Here is a 24,778-nt window from a genome sequence, read left to right on the forward strand (position 1 = left end):
TTACATCTCCAACTAATGTTTTACCACTTCCATCAGCTCATTCCCCGCAGTTACAACCTTTTGTACCACCTGCCCCACCCTATTAGATTGTAAGCTCTTCTGAGCAGGGCCCTCTTAATCCTTGTGTATTTTATTGTATTATAACTGTATTTTCTCCTTTTTATATTGTAAAGCACTGCGTAAACTGCTGGCGCTATATAAATTCTGTATAATATTATTATTATTATTATTATTATTAAGTGTGTCCTGATGAGCAGACGCTATTATTTTTTTTCAAATTGAATTGTCTGAACCTGTAGTTTGGCTCAGATTAATTTCTATAAAAGTTCTGGTTTCTGTATCAGTCCAGCTGGGTTGCACTGATTCCCACTTGACCGTAGGTGTCGCTGTCACCGTCGGTGGGTGTGGAACAGCAGCAGGCTGGATGCATTGAATGCAAGTGGGTGTGGTTTCCCTGCTGTGCATTCTGGGAGAGGGTATTTAAGGTACCAACACAATTTTTTTTGGGTCTGTCTGTATCCGGGTCCTTGACTGATTTTTGCAAACAGTAATTTTTCTCCTTCATTGATGTGCGCTGATGAGGCGGTACTGATGGGCACTGATGGACTCGGATAGATGGCACTGAGAGGTGGCACTGATTGGCACTAATGGGGACGTCACTGATGGGCACTGGTAGGCAGCACTGATAGGTGACACTGATGAGGTACCGATGGGCACTGATACACTGATAGGTGGCGCTAATGGGGGTGTCACTGATGGGCACTGATAGGCACCGATAAGCAGCACTGATAGGTGACGCTGATGATAAGGCATTGATAGGTGGCACTAATGGAGGCGTCACTGATGGGCACTGGTAGGCAGCACTGATAGGTGACACTGATGAGGTACCGATGGGCACTGATACACTGATAGGTGGCGCTAATGGGGGTGTCACTGATGGGCACTGATAGGCACCGATAAGCAGCACTGATAGGTGACGCTGATGATAAGGCACTGATAGGTGGCACTAATGGAGGCGTCACTGATGGGCACTGGTAGGCAGCACTGATAGGTGACACTGATGAGGCACTGATGGGCACTGATGGGTGGCACTGGTGGGAACTGCTTAGCAGCACTTGTGGCACTGTTTGGACCGATTATCGGCTTTCTTTTCTACTTCCTGCTATCAGTGTGAAAAAAGCCAATAACTGGCATTTACTTCCATGATCAGCTGACAGCTGATCACGTGGTGAAGGGCTGCTGTGATTGGCCTTTTACCCCGATCTGTGATCAGCCGCATCCAAAGGACTCAACGAGTCAAGGGAGGACGTCTATGGACACCCTCCTGGCACTGGAAGCTCGCGCTGTAGCAATCTTTTGGCAATAGCGTGGGTGGAAGGTGGTTAAAAGTGTTTTTTACCCCCATTGTCATTATGATCCTCTGGCTTCAATGCTTTCTCTGGGCCAACACCAATCATGTATGCAACTCAGGAGTTTGACTTTGCAGCATGCCTGCCAGGGACTCGGAAAGTTTTGAAGTCAGAGACAGCCAGGAAACATGCAGGTTCCCCTCAGGAACATCTACATTAAAGTGGTTTTTAACCCTTACAAATTGAAGTGACTAGCCTCAGGTGATACACAGGGATACATCAAATCATCCTACTAAAGTTGTACCTGTTTATCTGCCGCCATTTCTTCCCTACATCCAGCATTTATACAGCTTGTCTGAGCGTTCAGAAAGCAGAAATGGGGAACTGAAGTTACACTCTGCAGAGCTCAGAGAGAAGAACTGTGAGAGCTAATTGGGGGGGTGGGGGGGGGGGAGACACACCTTCCTTCACAAAGCACACAGGAACAGAGCTGGGGCTGTCAATCACAGGCTGTTTGCTGTGCTTCCTCCTTTGCTGCATGCTTCTCAGGAATGCGGAAAGTCTAAAAGCCAGAGACAGCCAGGGAACAGGGAGATTCAGCTACATCTACAGTATCTCACAAAAGTGAGTACACCCCTTACATTTTTTGTAAATATTTTCTTCTATCTTTTCATGGGACAACACAGAAGAAATGACACTTGTCTACAATGTAAAGTAGTGAGTGTACAGCTTGTATAACAGTGTAAATTTGCCGTCCCCTCAAAATAACTCAACACACAGCCATTCATGTCTAAACCGCTGGCAACAAAAGTGAGTACACCCCTAAGTGAAAATGTCCAAATTGGGCCAAATTAGCCATTTCCCCCCCCCTGGTGTCATGTGACTCGTTAGTGTTACAAGGTCTCAGGTGTGAATGGGGAGCAGGTGTGTTAAATTTGGTGTTATAGCTCTCACTCTCTCATACTGGTCACTGGAAGTTCAACATGGCACCTCATGGCAAAGAACTGTCTGAGGATCTAAAAAACGAATTGTTGCTCTACATAAAGATGGCCTAGGCTATAAGAAGATTACCAAGACCCTGAAACTGAGCTGCAGCACAGTGGCCAAGACCATACAGCAGTTTAACAGGACAGATTCCACTCAGAACAGGACTCACCATGGTTGGCCAAAGAAATTGAGGTCACACGCTCAGCGTCATATCCAGAGGTTGTCTTTGGGAAATAGACGTATGAGTGCTGCCAGCATTGCTGCAGAGGTTGTAGGGGGGGGGGGGGTCAGCCTGTTAGTGCTCAGACCATACACCGCACACTACATCAAATTGGTCTGCATGGTTGTCCTCCCAGAAGGAAGCCTCTTCTAAAGATGATGCACCAGAAAGCCTGCAAACAGTTTGCTGAAGACAAGCAGACTAAGGACATGGATTACTGGAACCATGTCCTGTGGTCTGATGAGACCAAGATAAACTTACTTGGTACAGATGGTGACAAGCGTGTGTGGCGCCAACCAGGTGAGGAGTACAAAGACAAGTGTGTCTTGTCTACAGTCAAGCATGGTGGTGGGAGTGTCATGGTCTGGGGCTGCATGAGTGCTGCCAGCACTGGGGGGCTACAGATCATTGAGGGGACCATGAATGCCAACATGTACTGTGACATACTGAAGCAGAGCATGATCCCCTCCCTTCAGAGACTGGGCCGCAGGGCAGTATTCCAACATGATAACCACCCCAAACACACCTCCAAGACCACGACTGCCTTGCTAAAGAAGCTGATGGTAAAGGTGATGGACTGGCCAAGCATGTCTCCAGACCTAAACCCTATTGAGCATCTGTGTGGCATCCTCATAGGGAAGGTGGAGGAGTGCAAGGTCTCCAATATCCACCAGCTCTGTGATGTCATCATGGAGGAGGGGAAGAGGACTCCAGTGGTGACCTGTGAAGCTCTGGTGACCTCCATGCCCAAGAGGGTTAAGGCAGTGCTGGAAAATAATGGCGGCCACACAAAATATTGACACTTTTGTTGCCAGCGGTTTAGACATTAACAGCTGTGTGTTGTTATTTTGAGGGGGACAGCAAATTTACACTGTTATACAAGCTGTACACTCACTACTTTACATTGTAGACAAGTGTCATTTCTTTTTATTCTATCTTTCACATGAAAAGATACAATAAAATATTTACAAAAATATGAGGGGTGTGCTTACTTTTGTGAGACACTGTATATTAAATAATGGGTTCAGCTGGGGATGAAGTGTAAATCTCTGATCTCACAGAGAGAATTCCTGACAATTTTGACCTTTGTCTCTCTACATTTCTTGTACCTATGACAGCTCAGCCAAAAGTACGGCTCCATGTTCACCATCTGGAAACTGACGGAGCCGATTGTGGTCCTCTGCGGTTATGAGACGGTGAAGGATGCATTGCTGAACCACGCCGAGGAATTCAGTGCCAGGCCAATTATACCAACGCACCACATCGCCTCCAAAGGATACAGTAAGTTTGTCAGGACACTTCTCAGAACTCAGCCCACTCTGCTGTACGTTAGTCGAACGTTGGGTTCAAAACACATATGAGGAAAAGAGAGGTCAGCACCGCAAATCAGACACAACATATAAAAGTACCAACATCCCTGAAAATAGTAAACCACAAAGAATTGAGAAAATTGGGCTTTTTAAAGGTACATCATATACAAGGCAAAACAAATATAAAAATCTAAATAATTTATTAAGAATAAGATAAAAGTAAGGACTGCAGTTACAACCATAGCCCTGGGTATCGCACACATCCCAACCCTAACCACTGAGAACTGAAGTCGCATACAAATTATTCCCATGTCCTAAAATTTCAACATGTTTCGCCAAGACGGCTTCATCGGGAAAAGGACGAGAATATCCAATAGGTAGGTATAAAGCGAAAAAACATGCACAACCTTAGGTGTGTAGAAAAGAAAGACATAACAATTAATATATTACAATACAATAGATATATACAGTATAGCAATGTACATCCATGGCCACCAACACCCACAAAAAAAAAAACAATGAAAATCGGCCACACCCCCCCCCCCCCCCCCCACAAACACACATTTCCCCTAGTCACCCCTACCTGCATACAAAAGCCGGTCCAAAAGTGTCAAATGTAGTTTTTGTGGTGCCACTGTCAAATGGAAGTGCAGCAATGCCTGCAATATATACATTGCACATCAAAATGAGATTCCATCAAATTGGGGATAGAGAGAGCACAAGTCCATAGAGCAGCTCCTGAATGTGTGGGGGTCGGGTGTGGTGGGTGTGGCTGATTTTCATTGGGGTTTTTTCTTTTTGTGGGTGTTGGTGGCCATGCATGTGCATTTCTATACTGTATATATATCTATTGTATTGTAATATATTAATTGTTATGTCTTTCTTTTCTACACACCTAAGGTTGTGCATGTTTTGTCGTTTTATACCTACCTATTTTATATTCTTGTCCTTTTCCTGATGAAGCCGTCTTGGCAAAACATGTTTTAATTAGGACATGGGAATAATTTGTATGTGACTTCAGTTCTCTCAGTGGTTAGGGTTGGGATGTGTGCTATACCCAGGACTATGATTGTAACTGCAGTCCTTACTTTTATCTTATTCTTAATTATTTACATTTTTATATTTGTTTTGCCTTGCATATGATGTACCTTTTTAAAGTCCCATTTTCTCAATTCTTTGTGGTGAACATTGAGTTCAGTTCATGGGAGGTTTGCTAAATTAACCAAAGTACGAGCGTTATTCTGAACCCCATCAATGTCAACTGGAGACAAATGGGCATAGGGAGCTGGGCACTGCCAGGGGAGCGTGTACCAAAGTCTTTAAAAAATACAGAAGCTCTTTTAATAGCATATAACATTCACCAGTTCAATACCGGCACTTTCACCTTCTTCCTGCCCAGGCCAATTTTCAGATTTCAGCATTGTCGTACTTTGAATGACAATTGCGCGGTCATGCAACAATGTACCCAAATGACATTTTTATCATATTTTTTTTCACAAAAATAGAGATTTCTTTTGGTGGTATTTAATTACCACTGGGTTTTTACATTTTTTGATAAACAAAAAAAGACAGAAAATTTTGAAAGAACCAACGCGTTTTTCTTCATTCTTGTTATAAAATTTTGCAAATAAACTTTCTTCATACTTTTAGGCCAAAATTTATTCTGCTTCATTTCTTTGGTGAAAATAACCCAATCGGTGTATATTATTTAGTCTGTAGGAAAGTTATAGAGCCCACAAACTATGGTATATATCTGAAAATTGATCAAACCCCATGCCGTTTTTTTATTTTTTTATTGCCGGCAATTTTTTTATTTTATTTTTTTACATTCAGCTGTTAAGGTCACAGCGGATGCCTGCTCCTTAACAACCTGGTTGTTTACTGGTTGTTATGGATGTCGGCGGCTGCCGCTTCCTCAAATATCCTATGCCAGGACAACTTCTTATTTACCACATTAATTGTTTTCTTTTTGTGAATTGACTTTCACTCCTGTTTTATGCGGTATTTACCGGGTGTTTTTGCTTTATGCTGTAAATACCGCATAAAATAGTAAGAGAGTAAATTTGGTTTATATGGTGGAGGATAAAGTCACCCATTTTCACTTGGAGAAATGATTCCACTTTCTGTCAAGAGGAGTCTTGGCTTTCATCTCCCTTGAACATAGCATTGTTCCACGTATACGGATTGGACTTATTTCTTTTTGTTATATTTTTTGCACTGCACTTTCCATCGATTACTAATAAATTTTTTTTAGGCATACGTGATTACCTAGTGTTCAGCTTGCATCTCATTTTGTGCTTTTTGGTTTTGTTTGTGCTGATTGCTCCCTGTTTATCTATGTCAAAGATTATCTCATCCTTGACAATGATCCTCAGTTTAGCCGCGTATAACATTCCATAAATCCTTTGAAGCTTGCGAAGACGCTTTTTAACTTTTTAAATTCAGCCCTCATTTTTTGTATTTCAATGGAGTAATCTGGGTAAAAGAACCTTTAATATTGCCTGTGCCTGGATTTTGTCTCTGTCTCTAAAATGCAGCATTTTGACAATAAATGGGCGTGGGAACTTTCCAGGAGAGGGGGGTCTTGATGGTATCCTATGAGCACACTCAACAGAAAAAAAAAAAGGAGAAAAATGCTTTTTATCAAAAATCTCCAACAGTCATTGTTCAATGAATTCTATAGCATTTCTTCCTTCTCTCTGTTCCGGGAAAACCCAGTATCCTAACATTATTTCTGCGTAACCTGTTTTCTAAAGCATCTATGTAATCAGCATGGTGTTTTTGATTGTAAACCTACTGCCTCAACATTCATAACTCTATCCTCCACAGCAGTTGAGCGTTCTCGCACTTTCTATATCGTGGCGTATAATGGTGACTTCCTCCCGTAAATACTGAAACTGGTTTGATAAAGTAGTCAGTGTAGTATTACATATCTGTACTGCTTGGAATACATTTTTTAAGGTTGGTTCTCCTCCCTGTGTATTTTGTATAGTCTCTTTAATAACGGATTTATTTCCAATCCTCTTTTCCTCCTCCTTGCTCCCCCTTTCCCCCTCTGTATAAACATCATTCCCCTGCACCTCTGCTGATATAGATACCGGGGTCTGCTCTTGAAGATCTTGCTTTTCCAATATCTGTACCGGTGAGTGCTGTGAGTGCTCTGTGTGCTGTATTGCCAAGGCTTCCATAGTAGTGTTTCCTGCAGAACTTTGCAACCTCTTCCCTGGATTTTTATCTTTTGTCTGTATCCTTTAGGAAGATGGCTCATTACTATCTTTGGTGTTCTGGGCCAGCATTATTCCCTCCCCTCTGTTCCTTCTCTGCATAGCTCTAGTAGTTAGCCCTAGCTAAGGATGAGCTGGACACCCTCCCCCCCCCCCTCCGGTTCGGGTTCACACCAGAAATTGCGAACAGGCAAAAAATTTGCACGAGCATGCGAACATCGTTAAAGTCTATGGGACACAAACATGAAAAATAAAAAAATAAAAATAATTTAATTTTAAAGGCCTATATGTAAGTTATTGCCATAAAAAGTGTATGAGGACCTGGGTCCTGCCTCAGGGGACATGTATTAATGCAAAAAAAGTTTTAAAAACTGCCGTTTTTTCGGGAGCAGTGATTTTAAAAATGCTTAACTGCTTGCCAACCAGCCATCGTCATTATACTGTGGCAGGTCGGTACGATCCTGCCAGCCGTCGTAGCTATACGCCGCCTCCTTTAGCCGCTTGCCGACCGGCTCATGCCGATATACGTCGGCAGAAGAGCACATACAGGCATATTAACGTACTTGTATGTTGCCCTTTAAGAAATGGTTTGCGGGTGGGCGCGCACCCACTGTGAGCTCCGTGAGTGTGAACGCGGGTCCCGCTGACTCGGTCTGCGGGGATACCCGAAATTGTCTCATGGAGAGGAAGAACGGGGAAATGCTGATGTAAACAAGCATTTTACCATTCTGCCTAGTGACACTGATCACCGCTCCCTGTAATAGGGAGCGGTGATCAGTGTCGTGTCACACATAGCCCCTCCCTCCCCACAGTTAGAATCACTCCCTAGGACACATTTAACCCCTGCAGTGCCCCTAGTGGTTAACCCCTTCACTGACAGTCACATTTACATAGTAATCAATGCATTTTAATCACACTGATCGCTGTATAAATGTGAATGGTCTCAAAATAGTGCCAAAAGTGTCCGATCTGTCCGCCATAATGTTGCAGTCATGATAAAAATTGCTGATTGCCGCCATTACTAGTAAAAAAATAAAAAAATTCATAAAAATGCCATAAAACCATCCCCTATTTTGTAGATGCTATAACTTTTGCGCAAACCAATCAAACGGTTATTGCGTTATTTTTGGTAAAATATTAGCTGTTATATTGGGCACTTAAACCTCCTTCCTAACCAGACCATTTTCAGCTTTCGGTGCTCTCACATTTTAATGACAATTACTCAGTCATGCAACACTGTACCTATATGATATTTGTGCCTTTTTCTTGATCATACATCACGGGACACAGGAGCTCCATTACATAGTGGGTTATATAGGCACCTCTGGTGATTGGACACTGGTTGACCCTAATTAAAGAGAATTCCTCCCCTATATAACCCCTCCCATTTGGGAGGCACCTCCGTTTTTTCGCCAGTGTCTGGTCGATGGTCACGTAAAACTTAGCTCTATGCGGGTCCCGGCGAGGGCCGAAGGGCTATAACAAACCGGATCCATACCTCGGGCCGATATTTGACTCCCAAGATGGTATGGTACCCGGGCCTCGTCTGCCGAAGAAACGAGGTTCTGCCTGTAAGTCCTCTCCATTGGAAGACTGGGCTCTGGGACAACCAGACTTGGGGTACTGTTGACTCAGGGCGCCCGTAAGTTTCTGGCAGAGCTTTTTACATGGCCCAGGTAGGAGGATCTTTTCGTAAGAACCCCAGATACGCCTGAAGGTTGGCTAACAATACCCGCCGTGATGGGTGAAGGCTGGAATTGGTCTGAGATCAGCAATTCCCGCGGCGGGGAACAGGTAAGGGAAGTCATCCTATATATTTTAAATATATGAATGGATTTCTTCATTGTGAGTAGTTGTATGTCTTACCTGGTTTCCACCACTTGAGGGAGTAAGAGCAGCCTGATGCATACTTACATGCCTTTCAATACAAACACGCTCAGTGAATGCCTGGTTCTCCAGCTACTCACGTCTCCCTTACAGTTCCTGCCACAGTTAAGGTAAAAAGGGGTCCCATGCAGGTCCAGGGGTCCCACGTTGCTCCCTTTGGGTTCTCCTCCCCCCCCGGATCCCGCGGTCCTCGTGCTCGCGCGCGGGCGCGTGCACGAGCGCCGGGCGCGCTCCCGGCCTAATGGAGGAGGGGGGGGTGTGGTTGCCAGCTGTGCACGATTAGTGTGCTCAATGCTGTAGTGCAGGCGCCAAACGGCCGTTTTAAAAAGCCCAGAGCGTCAGGGGACTGTAACTGGAGACACAGGAGCTGTGGGCTGTAAGCATCCGTGGGATTGGATCCAGGCAAACCTTAAGACACCTACTCAGCATCAGGTTGTGCAGTTAAGCATATATTGATTTATTGTGAGACTTTAAGCACAACAAGTGATTGCATTTGTACTAGTACCTCTGCTTTGTAGCTCAGTACTATGTCTCCTCGTAAGAGGGTTTCAGGGGCAGGTAATAAAAGCACTGGCAAATCACCGCCTAGGTCCAGGGGTTCCAAAAGTGCATGCAAATTACCATCCCCCTCTGCAAGACTGGAGCCTGCATCTCAAGACGAGTCAGTGCCCCTTTCAGGCTTTGCAGCCTCTCCTAATGTCGCAGCCCCGGTCTATGTCACTGAGGACTCCCTTAGGGCTACATTGGAGGGTTTTGAAGGGAGGATAATGAATTTTATTTCTGCCTCCCTAAAAGATAGCAGAAAAAGGGGTAGATCCCCTCCCTCTGCTGAAATCCCTCTCTCAGACAGTTGCTCTGAAAATGAGGAGAGATCCCTATCTTTGGATAGGGATCATGAGCAGTCGGATGAGTCAGAGGAAGAGGAGTTAGTCCCCTCCTCCCAGGCACTCAGAAAGCAGGTGCAGTATTATACTGAATTGGTGCGTACCACATTCAGAATGCCGGCTGCTGAAGTCGCTATGTCCTCTGTCTCTTCCCTGGGAGTCAGGAAAGCCCCACAGACTGCTTGTTCCTTCCCAATTCATCCTTTAATGGGTGACTTGATGTATGAGGACTGGGGACATCCCAATAAACTGTTTACTCCTCCCAAGAGGTTTTCCATGCATTATCCTATGGAGGAAAGTTTCACCAAGAAATGGGGGGCCCCATCTGTCGATGCGGCTATCTCTTGTGTGAATAAAAACCTAACTTGTCCTTTGGATAATGCGCAGGTATTTAAGGATCCAGCTGACAAAAGGCTGGAAACCTTGTTAAAAGCCTCCTTTTCCATGGCCGGCGCTGTGGTGCAACCTACAGTCGCAGCCGTGGGGTTGTGTCAGTTCCTTAAGGAACAGGTTAAACAAATGTTTGAACTCCTCCCCAGTGGGGAAGTAGAGAAATATGCAGAGATGCCTCACATCTTATGTTTCATAATTGATGCGATTTTGGATTCTGTCCAACAAGCATCACGTTTATCCCTCATGTTGGTACACATGCGTAGGGCTCTATGGCTAAAAAATTGGGCTGCTGAAATGTCATGCAAGAAGCATTTGGCTGGGTTCCCATTTAAAGGGGAGCGTTTGTTTGGAGAGGAATTAGATAAATTCGTCCAAAATATTTCGGGAGGTAAATCTACACTCCTTCCAGTCAAAAAGAGTAAACGTCCTTCATTCAGGCGTACTCTTTCTCCCGAAGCATCAAGCTCTAAACAGTGGCGACGGCCTTCCCAGCCCTCCTCAGCTAGAAAGCCTCAGGGCCGAGCCCAGGGACAGAAAAAGACTTGGGGGCGGAAGCCTGCCAAGCAGACCTCCAAAACCTCCTTGGGAAGGCTCCTGCAGTTTGCAGGCGCCTGGCGGGAGGAGATTCAGGACAAATGGGTGATCTCTTCAGTATCTCTGGGCTACAGGCTAGAGTTTCAGAAGATTCCACCTTCTCGTTTTCTAAGGTCAAGGATCCCCAAGGATCCGATAAAGCAGAAACCGCTATTCCTGGCCTTAGATCAGTTACTATCCCAAGGTGTGATAGTAGAAGTGAGCCCGAAAGATCAGGGTTCAGGTTTTTATTCGAATCTCTTCACCGTTCCAAAACCAAACGGAAGTGTCAGACCTATCTTGGATCTGAGAGACTTAAACCGGTTTCTACACATCCAGACCTTCCGGATGCAGTCAATACGCACTGTGGTCTCCTCCCTGCAGGGAGGAGAATTCATGGCATCAATAGATATCAAAGATGCATATCTCCATGTGCCAATATTTCCCGCACACCAGAAGTTTCTAAGGTTCGCGGTAGAGCAGCGCCATTTTCAATTTGTGGCCCTGCCGTTCGGCCTAGCCACGCCCCCCCGAGTCTTCACGAAGATTCTAGACCCTCTCTTAGCAATCTTAAGAGTTCAGGGCATAGCCGTCATGGCTTACCTAGACGACTTGCTTCTCGTAGAGAGAACTTCAACGTGCCTAAGTCGCAGCGTCACCAGAACGCTAGAACATCTGGGCCGCCTAGGTTGGATTATAAACCTAGAAAAGTCGTCTTTGCAACCGACCACCAGGTTGGATTACCTGGGTCTGATTATCGACACCGCTCAAGGCAGGGTGTTCCTTCCAGGGCCAAAGGCCTTGGCCATTGGAGATCTGGTGCGCCTGATTCTGGGCAGAAGATCTTCCTCTATTCGCCTATGTATGAGACTGTTGGGAAAGATGGTCGCCTCATTCGAGGCCGTCCCATTTGCCCAGTTCCACTCAAGGCCCCTGCAAAGATGCATCCTTGCGATTTGGAACAGGAAGCCCCAATCCCTGGATCTTCCTATGCGTTTATCCCTCCGGGCACGCAAAAGTCTTGTCTGGTGGTTACAGACCAGAAATTTGCTGAAAGGCAAAACTTTTCTTCCCCTCTCATGGAAGATTGTCACAACGGATGATAGCCTGACAGGCTGGGGAGCCGTATTGGAGGGAACATGCTCGCAGGGAAAATGGTCTGCGACCGAAAGTCTGCTGCCCATAAATATCCTGGAGATTCGGGCAGTTTACATGGCACTCAGAGAGTGGTCTCACAGACTGCGAGGTTTCCCAGTTCGGATTCAGTCCGACAATGCCACCGCAGTGGCTTATATCAATCACCAGGGCGGTACCAGAAGTCTGGTGGCCCAAAAGGAGGTGAATCGCATACTTGTCTGGGCAGAGGAGCATGTTCCGTGCCTCTCTGCAGTCTTCATCCCAGGAGTGGAGAATTGGCAGGCGGATTATCTCAGCCGCCAGCAGTTGTGCCCAGGAGAATGGGCTCTGCACCCCGATGTGTTTCGAGACATATGTTACAAGTGGGGCACTCCAGACGTGGATCTGTTTGCGTCCAGATTCAACAGGAAACTGGACAACTTTGTGTCAAGGACAAGAGATGCACTTGCTCAGGGGTCAGATGCTCTGACGGTTCCCTGGGATCAGTACAATCTGATCTATGCCTTCCCCCTGAGCCCGCTGCTATCGCGGTTCCTGGGAAGGGTCAAGAGGGAGGCGAAGTCGGTCCTTCTAGTGGCCTCGGCTTGGCCCAGGCGACCATGGTTCGCGGAAATCATGAAGTTGGCAGTGGGCAGGCCATGGACCCTCCCTCTCCGGCCAGATCTGCTCTCACAGGGTCCAATTTGCCATCCTGCTTTACGCAGTCTGAATTTGACGGTCTGGCTGCTGAGACCCACATTTTGAGAGGCCGTGGTCTTTCGGGGCCAGTCCTTTCCACTCTGGTCAATGCCAGAAAACTGGCCTCCAGGCGTATCTATTACAAGATCTGGAGGACATATGTTTCCTGGTGTGAACCCAGGAGATGGCATCCTAGAAGGTATGTCATTAGCAGAATCTTGGCCTTTCTCCAATCAGGCCTTGAAATGAATTTGGCCATAAGCACCATCAAGGTGCAGATTTTGGCACCTATCGGTCTTTTTTCAAAGACCGCTTGCATCACATTCCCTAGTATGGGCTTTTATCCAGGGGGCTATGCGGATAAAACCGCCAGTCAAACCTCCGGTATGCCCTTGGGATCTGAATTTGGTTCTCTCGGCCTTAGAAGCCCAACCATTTGAACCTCTGCATCTGGCTTCTTTAGCTCTCTTGACAAAGAAGCTGGTTTTCCTAGTAGCCATATCCACGGCTAGAAGGGTATCAGAATTGGCAGCTCTTTCTTGTAAAGAGCCCTATTTAATTATCCATAAGAACCGGGTGGTTATGCGTCCCAACAGGTCCTTTCTACCTAAGGTGGTTTCAGGTTTTCATCTGAATCAGGATATAATCCTACCATCCTTTTTTCCAAATCCTCAGTCCATAGAGGAAGAGTCCTTACACACTTTAGATGTGGTTAGAGCAATCAGTCTTTATCTTCAAGCAACTGCTCAGATAAGGAAAACTGACTGTTTATTTATTCTGCCAGAAGGCCCTAGAAGGGGTCAGGCAGCGTCAAAATCCACTCTCTCAAGGTTATTTCTCAGGCCTATAACTTAAGGGGGAAGATTCCTCCATTTCAGGTGAAGGCGCACTCTACTAGGGCTATCAGTGCTTCTTGGGCAGTGCATCACCAGGCCTCCCTGGCTCAGATCTGTAAGGCTGCGACTTGGTCATCAGTCCACACATTCACCAGATTTTATCAGGTGGATGTCAGAGGGCAAGAGGATATCGCCTTTGGGCGCAGTGTACTGCAGGCTGCAGTTTAGGTCCTCAGGTCCCTGGCGGTCTATATTTATGATCTGTGTCTCCCTCCCCTCAACCTGAGCATTGCTATGGGACATCCCACTATGTAATGAAGCTCCTGTGTCCCGTGATGTATGATCAAGAAAATGGGATTTTTATATACAGCTTACCTGTAAAATCCTTTTCTTGAGAGTACATCACGGGACACAGGGCTCCCGCCCCTCTTGGGTTTTACGTGGTTTCTTATTGCTTTGCTACAAAACTGAGGTGCCTCCCAAATGGGAGGGGTTATATAGGGGAGGAATTCTCTTTAATTAGGGTCAACCAGTGTCCAATCACCAGAGGTGCCTATATAACCCACTATGTAATGAAGCTCCTGTGTCCCGTGATGTACTCTCAAGAAAAGGATTTTACAGGTAAGCTGTATATAAAAATCCAATTTTTTCACACAAATGGAGCTTTCTTTTGGTGGTATTTAATCACCTCTTTTTTTTATTTTTTGTGTGATAAAAGAAAAAAAGACAGAAAATTCTGTAAAAAATGCATTTTTGTTCATTTCTGTTTTTAGCAAATTTGTAATTTTTCTTCATAAATGTTTGCCAAAATTTATACTGCTATATATCTTGGGTAAAAATAACCAAAATTGGTGTAAATTATTTGGTCTTTGTGAAAGTTAGGCCCCTTTCACACTGAGGCGTTTTTCAGGCACTATAGCGCCAGAAATAGCGCCTGTATAGCGCCTGAAAAAATCCGGCCCCTTTCACTCCAATGTGAAAGCCGGAGGGCTTTCACACTGGAGCGGTGCGCTAGCAGGACGTTAAAAGTCCTGCTAGCCGCATCTTTGAAATCAATGGGGCAGCGCGGCTATACCACTGGCAAAGCGCCGCTGCAGCGGCAGTTTTAACCTTTTTTTTCGGCCGTTAGCAGGGGATAAAACTGCCCCGCTAGTGGCCGATTACCGCCGCTAGAATGACGGTAAAGCAGAGCTAAAATTAGCGCTGCTTTACCGCTGACCCCGCTCTCGCCCCAGTGTGAAAGGGGCCTAAGAGAGTACACAAGCTATGGTGACAATCTCTGAAAATTGATCTCACCTGATATACTGACGGCCTAGCATTTCTTGATACCCTAACAAGCCAGGAAAGTACAAATACCCCACAAATGACCCCTTTTTGGAAAGTAGACATTCCAAGGTATTTAGTAAGAGGCATAGTGAGTTTTTTGAAGTTGTAATTTTTTCCCACAATTCTTTGCAAAATCAAGATTTTTTCCTTTCCTTTTTTTTTTTTTCACAAAATTGTTATATTAGCAGGTAATTTTTCACACACAGCATATGCATAGCACAAATTACACCCCTAAACATATTCTACTACTACTCCTGAGTATGACAATACCACATGTGTGAGGCTTTTACACAGCGCGGCTACATGCAGGGGCCCAACATGCAGGGAGCGCCATCAGGCGTTCTTGGAGCATAAATTACACATATAATTTCTTGACTACTTCTTACACTTTTGAAGGCCCTGGAGCCCCAGGACAATAGAAACACCCCAAAAATGACCCCATTTTGGAAAGAAAACAACCCAATGTATAATTTATGATCATGTGGTAAATGGCCACTGTCATCCATTTACCGTGATCACGTGGTAAACGGCCGCTGTCAGCCATTTACCGTGATCACGTGGTAAACGGCCGCTGTCAGCCATTTACCGTGATCACGTGGTAAACTTCCGCTGTCAGCCATTTTCTGTTATCTGGGATGAGAGGATATTCCTGGGTGCCTGCCGCAGGGGGCGCGTGGGAGCAAGATTCTGGGAGGACGTCAATGTATGCCCGCCCAGAGTTATGGAGCCGCACTTTCTTTAAAAAGTTAAAAGCACGGTCGTTAAGTGGATAATGTGCTTGCCAAATACACGGAAGTTTGCAATTTTGCACTATACAAGGATGCGGTATTGTCAGAGCCAAGGCAAGAATAACAGCCTCAACAAAGCAGACACATTCTACCTTACCTCAGATGAACACCGTATTCCACACGCTGCCACCACTGAAGGGGTTAAATCTGCTTAAACCTGGACAATCTGTGGAATTCTTTGGGAGCTCCGGAAGCATCCAATGCAGACGAGAGTCATTCAATGTATGCTTGCTTTTAATGGTAAGAATCACATCTTTATACAAATTATGGACAAAGAATATTGCACAATTTAAAGAGGAGGGAGGGAGAGTTCATCACATGACACATTCCTATACAAACATATAGCCTCACAGACATAGTCTAAACTCGTATTTTAGCTGACAGTATATTATCTAAAAACATAATTTAAACTATTTAATGCTGATGTTCTGACTTTGTCTGAAGACATCATTTCAAAAATCCATTCTTACCAGACCTTATTTGCTTCAAGGTTCAATGTGTTGTGCTTTTAATGATGGTATTCTGCATACCTTGGTTGTAACGAGTGGTTATTTGAGTTACTTTTTCCTTTCTATCATCTGGAACCAGCCTGACCATTTTCCTCTGACATTAACAAGGCATTTTCATCCACACAACGGCCGCTCACTGGATATTTTCTCTTTTTGGGACCATTCTCTGTAAACCCGAGAGATGGTTGTGCATGAAGATGCCAGTAGATCATTGGTTTTTGAAAAACTCAGACTGGCCCATCTGGCACAAACAACCATGCCACTTTCAAAGTCACTTAAAGAGGTTATAAACCTTCCTTTATGATTTGTACCTATAGGTAAGGCTAGAATAAACCTTACCTAATAGGGACTGTAAATATCTCTGCAATGTGTGCCATTTAGGAGATATTTACTGTATACTGCACTGATGATGTCATTGGCGTGTGCGCTCTGAAGGAACGGCCACCCGTGCTCTTTCTTCAGGAACGTGTGCCATGCCGTGACCGGAGGCTCCCGTGTATATATGCGCGGGAGTGATCTCACGCAGCTTCAGCCAGTCACACAGCCGGCCCTGGCCCCAGAAGGAAACCGGGCAAAGATGGATGCAGTGGGGATGATACGGGCTTCATTTGCAGGTAAGTGTCACATGATGTGCTAGTATGCAATTACTTTGCAGGGAAGAAAAAAAGGGGAAAACCCCCCCATTAAAAAAAAACTCTTTAAATCCCCTTTCTTCCTCCATTCTGATGCTTGGTTTGTGTTCTGACTCAGCTACAAGGCCATAAACTTTATCTCCAGCTTCATATAGGGCTTACATGACCTGGTGTTCGATTCAGACAGCTTAACTCAATGAATAACTTGTTGTATGGAGAGACAGACGATGAATCCTTTTGAATGTTCCGTTTAATGATGGATATTCATAGGTAGAAAAACGTTGGTGTTGTAAGCCACATAAAAGATGTTACAGCAATGAGAGTATACTGAGCAATGAACCAGAGAGAGGAAGGGGAGGGGAATATACAGAACTATGGTGGGAGAGAGAGTTCAGTTAGATCATGGGTGTTCAAACTATGGCCCTCCAGTTGTTCAGGAACTAAAATTCCCATCATACCTAGTCATGTCTGTGAATGTCAGAGTTTTACAATGCCTCATGGGATGTGTAGTTTTGCAACAGCTGGAGGGCCGTAGTTTGAGGATCCCTGAGTTAGATAGAAGGGAACAGATCTTAAAGTCACAGAACGATAATAAATTGCATAGTGTAACACAACAGTTTGAATTTCAGCAAGTTGTCTTCACCACGTCTAGATGCCTAAATGCATTGAGTTCCTGCCATGTGATTGGCTAATTAGCAATTTGTGTACCAAGCAGCTGAACAGGTGAACCTAATAAAGTGGCCGGTGAGTATATTTGATCAGTGCTGTCAGCCAGCAACCCCACCCTGTTTTTTTTTTTTAAATCCAGCTGTTGGCCTGGAATCTTCTGGCCAGCAGATAGCTAGGATCAGGAATGTGTCACCGGTTGCTAGGACACCAGTGGCTGCTAGCTTCCTAGCAACAAGGAGCCTTGAGAGGAAAGTTGTCATATTTAGTAGCAGTAGTAATACGGCTGCTAAATGTATGACTTCTTGCTACAGCTGGATGTTTGGCTTAGTGGACAGGTGGGCACCTCCAATTAGTTTGCCAAATACTGAACACTCAAAGTTGGGATCTGATCTTGCATCAGTCCAAACATGAACCTCATCCCTACTCTACATTATAGAAACTAGCATAAAGATCTCCTATTTTTTATGCACTCTCGTTCTGCGACAATGTCATATGACGGCGCCCGAGAACCGCCGCTCTCGAGTGCCTATGGGGGCATGCGGCACGGCAATCGTAGCCATGCATGTTCCTATGAGAAACCCTGATCTCGATAAAGAGCCGATGATGTGGATCACATGTAAACAAGGATCAGCAGCATCTCCTCGCAGGGGAGACCTATACAGGTAATCAGGTCACTGATCATCAGAGCCCTGATTACAGTACAGCCCCATCAGTGCCCATCAGTAACACCAATCAGTGGCCATCAGTAACACCAATCAGTGGCCATCATTGACAACAAACAGTTCCTATTAGTGACACCAATCAGTGCCTATTAGTGATGCCAATCAGTGCCTATTAGTGATGCCAGTCTGTGCTGTCTTTCAGCGCCCATCAGTGCTGCCTATCAGTACTCATCAGTGCTGTATATCAGCGCCCATCAGTGCCGCCTATCAGTACTCATCAGTGCAGTATATCAGTGCCCATCAGTGCCGCATATTAGTACTTCCTCATCAGTGCAACCTAATCTATGCCCTTCAATGCCACCTCATCAGTGCCCAGCAGTGCAGCCTCATCAGCTCACATCAGTGTAGGAAAAAAATTACTTATTTACAAAATTTACTGATTGAAACTAAAAACATTTTTTCTTTTCAAAATGTTCAGAATTTTTTATTTTTTTAGCAAAAAATAAAAACCCAGCAGTGATTAAATACCACCAAAAGATGTGTGAAAAATGATAAAAATGTCATATGTGTACAATGTTTGATGATCGTGTAATTGTCATTCAAAGTGCAACAGCGCTGAAAACTGAAAATTGGCCTGGGCAGGAAGGGGGTAAACGTGCCCAGTGATTAAACGTCTTCTCTTTTTTTTTTTTTTTTAGCCCATTTGTTTGTTTTCCTTAGAAAAATCTTTATTTCATTTGTAAACAATTTTGACATACTTTGTAATAGAAATGTCATTTTAGAACCATCATAAATGCTCCCCTGTAGAATGTGGCTCGGTTTGCCTTATTATAGTTGGTCCCGTGGTTTGTAACTTATCGCTGACGATTAGTTTCTTCTTTAGGTTTTGCGGGCTCCCGATGGCGTCCATTGCGACGCTTCTCCATCTCCTCTCTGAGGAACATTGGGATGGGGAAGAAGACCATGGAATCCCGCATTCAGGAGGAGACAACTGATATAATAGAGGCAGCTGCCGAGATGGAAGGTGGGTGAAAATATTTTCATTTATTTTTATTGAAAAATTGGTGAAAAATGTAAAGGGGGGACCTGAATGTCTAGTAATCGAGGCCCACTGGCTGCTTTACTCAGCTACTCCAACAACAGAGGACTAGCTTGGGCACGAGTCTATTGCACGCACACATGAAAATCCATATTGGCAATCATTTCCCACAATATCGATTGGACTCCGCCCTATTGGGGAGATTGATGGTGGAAGAATAAGATTGGATTTATGCAAACTATATTGTCAAAAGTATTGTGACGCCTGCGTATTTAAATGAAGGATGGCTGTACTCCCATACATGATGCAATAAGGTTTATTTCCAAGTAATAAAACCAACAGCACTGAAATAGTACAGGCAGAGAGAAGTAGGCAACGCGTTTCATGTGACTAGTGTGCTTTGTCAGAACCTTTCAAAAATCAATCACTGTATATATGTTAAAACATCACATGTAATCAGTTAACCAATTAGGTGATTGGACTGATTGAACTTGCCATTTCCAATCTTTATCCTCATTCACAGTAAAATAAATGTAATTCCAAGCATGTCAAAAGGAACATTAAGATCTCAAAATGAAAAAAAGTATCTGTAAAGAAAATAAGATTCATAAGTATGAACATTCTTATGAACAAATTCAATAACAAAAAGGAAAACTAAAAGAAACGAAAACCAGAAAAAAATAAAATGATATAGCAAAAAATCTTAACTAAAACCCAACACACTGTCAGAAACCATGAATCAGACTGAGAAAGCAAGTACAGTTAAATCCCACTTGTTTAATAATAATAAAAAAAAGGTAAACAGAGTAAACGTAGTCAAACATAGCCAGAGTTCAGGAACCGGAACGGATAGTCAGACAAGCCAAAACATCTGGGAGCCAGAGAAGAGCTGTCAGGTCACCTGAGACCAGTTGATAGATGCACCCCGTTGGGGTCAGGAGTGCATCGCTAGGGTAGTGGACCCTAAGGCTGACTGCTGCGGATGGAACTTGGGGTGGTTCAGGAAGGCAGGTCCCCTGGAGCACCAACACGGATCCCACAGGGAGCTAGAACATAGACTCCACACCCTGGGGAATCTAAGAGCCAGCAGGTGTTCACCAGAGCCTCTAGTGGTGAGGATGGACTGGGCTGCAAATGGCTCCAGGTCGCAGCCCCCAGGGTCTCTCAGCTCACGCTCATGGTAGGCTACAGGAGGATGGACAGGAAACAGCAGACCAGGACAGCAGGGGATAGTAAGGAGGTAGCCAAATGCTGGGTCGACTAGCAAACAAGGATAACAGAGAACATGCCAAAGGTCAGGGTCACAGGCAAACGGGGATAGTCGAGAACACGCCAAAGGTTAGGATCACATGCACACAAGGATAGTCGGGAACACGCCAAGATCGGTAACAGAGACAAACGTAGAGCATGCGGCAAGCAGGAAACATAAAGCTAAACACATAATATTGCACGGCAAGGCAGGCTTGGAGAACACAGTGTTAAATAGTGGTTCCCGTTGAGGCTAGGGTAGAGCCACACTGAGTGAAGATTACTTAAGCATGCAGGTGTGAGAGTACAAGCCTCAAGACTAATACACAGACCAGGTAAGAGACAGACGGGTCATGGAAGTATTACTGCAAGGTCATGACAACAGTGTAGTAGAACAGCAAGCAGGATCTGGAGCCAGAAGGAATGTCAGCCAAGGAAGTCTTTGGACACAGGAGAGTGTCTCTAGAGATGTGACCAAGGCAAAGGCAGAGATCATCTGGACTGGGTGGCTTAAAGCGGGACTGCACTGCGGAAAAAAATATTAAAAGCCAGCAGCTACAAATACTGCAGCTGCTGACTTTTAATAAATGGACACTCACCTGTCCCGGGGTCCAGCGATGCCGAGGCCGAACGATCGCTCGGCTCTTGGCTGCTGCCGCCACCATTCTAGGTGAGGGAATCAGGAAGTGAAGTGAATTCACTTCCCGGTTCCCTACTGCGCATGCGCGAGTCGCGCAGCGCAATAGGAATTGTCCGCGCTGTCTCTGGGACCCGTTTGTTTCCCAGCAGACAGCGCGCAGGGACAGGAAGAGGCATAGACTCCCGTGGGAGTCTATGCCCAGAAGTGGGTGTAAATACCTGTCTTTGACCAGTATCTGCACCCCCCTCCCCCCTGAAAGTTGCCAATTGTGACACCGGAGGGGGGGAGGGTTCCGATCAGTGGAAGTTCCACTTTAGGGTGGAACCCCGCTTTAAGTAGGGAGGACGGAGGAGCAGGATATCATCAACAGGGGAGTCACTGTGGAGAGATAGGAGCTGGCAATTAGCCGACAGCTGAGCGAGCAGCGTAGAGAAGGAAGGGCTGATCCCAGCCCTGACACACACCAATAAGAAAATTAAAAATGTATGTGTTCATGCCCCTTTCTAGATTTTCAATAATGGACAGGACAACTTAACATACAGAAGACTATTGTAAAATGATTGACATCAAATTCCATAGCAATCAAATTGGTAATAAAGATAATAAAACCTCAAATTAATCATGGACAATGATTTCCCATAACTATCAAATAAATTATAAAGGTATCAAAGGTATTAATTTAATCGTAAAAAATGTGTAAAATCCAACTCAAAATTGAGGTCCATCGGAAATTCTGGTCATTGAGACCCCTGCCTTTACACGCACATGAACTTTAATGGCATCCCAATCTTAGTCCGTAGGGTTCAATATTGAGTTGGCCCGCCCTTTGCAGCTATAACAGCTTCAACTTTTCTGGGAAGGCTGTCCAAGTTTTAGGAGTGTGTCTATGGGAATTTTTGACCATTCTTCCAGAAGCACATTTGTGAGGTCAGGCACTGATGTTGGACAAGAAGACCTGGCTCACAGTCTCTATTCTAATTAATCTCAAAGGTGTTCTATGGGGTTAAGGTCAGGACTCTGTGCAGGTCAGTCAAGTTCCTCCACCCCAAACTCTCTCATCTATGACTTTTTGGACCTTGCTTTGTACACTGGTTCAAATAATTTGGTGAAGGGGGGGAGGTTATGGTGTGGGGTTGTTTTTTCAGGGGTTGAATTTGGCCCCTTAGTTCCAGTGAAGGGAACTCCTAAAGGGTAACCCCACTTTCGTGGGGAAAAAAATAGCAAATAAAGAGAAAATAATTTGAAGTCCAGAGTCTGGATACTGAGGAAACTCTTTACCCCAACTACAGCAAACTGAAGTGCCATGGTCGCATAGAACAGTATGCTTAAAAGAAGGCATACCCTGACTATAAAAATATAAAGTATCAGGGGTATGGGTGGGAGGGAACCCAAAAACGCTAGGCGACAAATGTAAGGAGAAGGAGGGGGGATTGTAAGCCCCAGACTCCTCCTACAAACTCAGGCTAGCCAATGGCAAGCCTTCTAAATTGTATTCAGAGTCTGAATAATGAGGAAATGCTTTACCCCAACTACGGCAACCTGAGGTGTGCCATGGTCACATAGAACAGTATGCTTAAAAGAGGGCAAACACATGAACTAGGTAAAGTAAAGTGAAGTTTAAAGGAACACAAGAAACAACTAGTCCAGTTACAAAAGCTTGTTTAACTTACACATGGGGATCAGGAATATATCTACTGTAACAGGATGTATTTACTTTCAAAAGTTTTTATTGTTATTTTAGAAACGACAGCAATACATTCGTAAATGAATAGACAGTATCTCAAGCAGCAGACAAACATAAGTCAATAGCGAAGGTGATACAAACGTTAAGTCCGGATATGAGCAAACATGGCCTATTCCCTGAATCTAGACCTGGGATAAATTTGCTTGTTGGCTGACTGAAAGAAACCCCGATGCGAAGATTGAGCTTGTTCAAAGTCGACACCCATCCCCTCCAACACCCCCAAGGGGATCAAGCTGTGTCAGCGGGGACCGACTCCCACCGTGGCCTACATCAAACAGCTCCTTTATTACAGATATTCGCTGCCGGGCATCAAGCCTCCAGTCCACCGCTGTGCGATCATCTGTTTAGAATCTGACAGCCATTACCTGAGCAGATCAGTAACACCTTTCACCTCAGTATGAACTTTGAGACATATTAACCTGAATTGAGTCCTTGTAGGAATAACCTAGGTAAGGAAAAAGAAAAGAAAAGCAGTCAGAAATATAGAAAGGGAAAGAAAGGAGGGTTGGATAAGGAAAGGGATAGTAGTGCCACTCCCTAGTCAAGTTAGATCTCAGGTATGTGGCATGAGGGGGAAAGTAGATATACCCATTATACGAGCCCACGGTTTCCAGGTGGCTTTGAACTTGTTAGATGAGTCTAATAATAAACTGGTGAGTTTTTCCTGAGACACCTTTTTTGCCATTGGGAGAGACACCCGGCCTCTTCCAGGCCCTAGCAATCGTGAGTTTAGCTCCCAAGAGCACAAAGTGTACCAATCTACCAGATTTCTTAGAGATGTGTGGAATTGGGTCGTTTAGAAGAGCCACCATGGGGGTCCTGGAAATGTAAGAGCCTACCAACTTGTCCAGTATGTTGAAAATTTTCTTCCAGAAGGAGCGGATCCTCGGCCACTCCCATCATATATGTGACACTGTGCTCAGGAGTTGACAGCCCCTGAAGCATAGAGGGCTGGCAGCGGGAAACATTGAGGCTACTCTGGAAGGCGTGTAGTACCATCTGGTTAGTACCTTTAGACTAGCCTCCATCAACGTGGTATTAAAAATGCCCCTGAAAGACTTGGAGCACACCGAATACCATTTCTCCTTGGACCAGTGAAAATTGAAGTCCGTCTCCCAAGCCGCCATGAAGGACGTTTTGGATACAGGGGCAATCAGTGATGAATAGATCGTCGAGATCCCCCCCCCCCCCCCTGGTCCATGGCTTGACCGCATCACATTTCGTAGTCTGTGAAAGTAGGGGGTTGAGGATTGTTTTTACACAGGGATTGCAAAAAATGGTGAATCTGATGGAACCTGAATATTTCAGAGCTGGGGAGGTCTAGCTTTTTCATGCAATGTTTAAGGGTGAGCGGTCCTGCCGCTGAGAAGAAATGTCCTATCCTGTAAAGTCCTTTATCAACCCACCATTTAAAGGCTAGGATGTTTCTGCCTAGGGGAAGTTTGGGTTATTGAATATGATGGTCAAAGATTTGTATTTAGAGACAAGTGAGGCTGAGGAGCGTAAAGAGTCCCACAGAACGAAAGAGTGAGATAGGATTGGGGCAAGAATCGGTGGTCTGTCCCTCTGAGGAGACCACGATAGAAAGTCTAGGGTGAAGTTGGGGACTGAATGTTTTTCTATATGTACCCAGTCAGGCTTCTCAAACCTGGAATAGACTATTGACAGTTGGGCTAGCCTGGCGGCTTGGTAGTATTTATAAAGTTGGGGAAGTCCCAAGCCCCCTTTTTTCCTGTGCGTATAGGATTCCTTGAGATAATCTGTACCCTGCCTTACCCCATATGAACTTCAGGATCTTGCTTTGGAAGATTTGGATATGGTCTTTTCGAATGGAAATGGGAAGTCAATGGAAAAGATACAGTAGTCTGGGAAGTAGCGTCATTTTAATGGTGTTTATCCTACCTAACCAGGAGATATTATGTTGTGTAAGTCCGTTTCTAGTTTACGATATATTGGGGGATAGTTTTGGCTGTATGTGAGGTTAATACCCAAGTATTTGATGGAGGTTTCACTCCATTTAAACTGAAAGGATTGTTTCAGGAG

At 44.9% G+C, this 24,778-nt stretch overlaps 1 protein-coding gene across 1 annotated transcript in view; it reads left to right on the forward strand.

Moving 5' to 3' along the window:
• The window catches only part of LOC143997704 (cytochrome P450 2C3-like), a 154,028-nt gene that overhangs the window by 26,423 nt on the left and 102,827 nt on the right, over nt 1-24,778 (forward strand). The window contains exons 3-4 of the mRNA XM_077493484.1: nt 3,675-3,837; nt 18,948-19,088. Coding sequence (XP_077349610.1) covers nt 3,675-3,837; nt 18,948-19,088 — 304 coding nt within the window. The remainder of the gene's footprint in view (nt 1-3,674; nt 3,838-18,947; nt 19,089-24,778) is intronic.

This window comes from Lithobates pipiens, unplaced genomic scaffold, assembly GCF_037356315.1.
Source record: "Lithobates pipiens isolate NorthernLeopardFrog02 unplaced genomic scaffold, aLitPip1_a1.2 Scaffold_19, whole genome shotgun sequence".
NCBI lineage: Eukaryota > Metazoa > Chordata > Amphibia > Anura > Ranidae > Lithobates > Lithobates pipiens.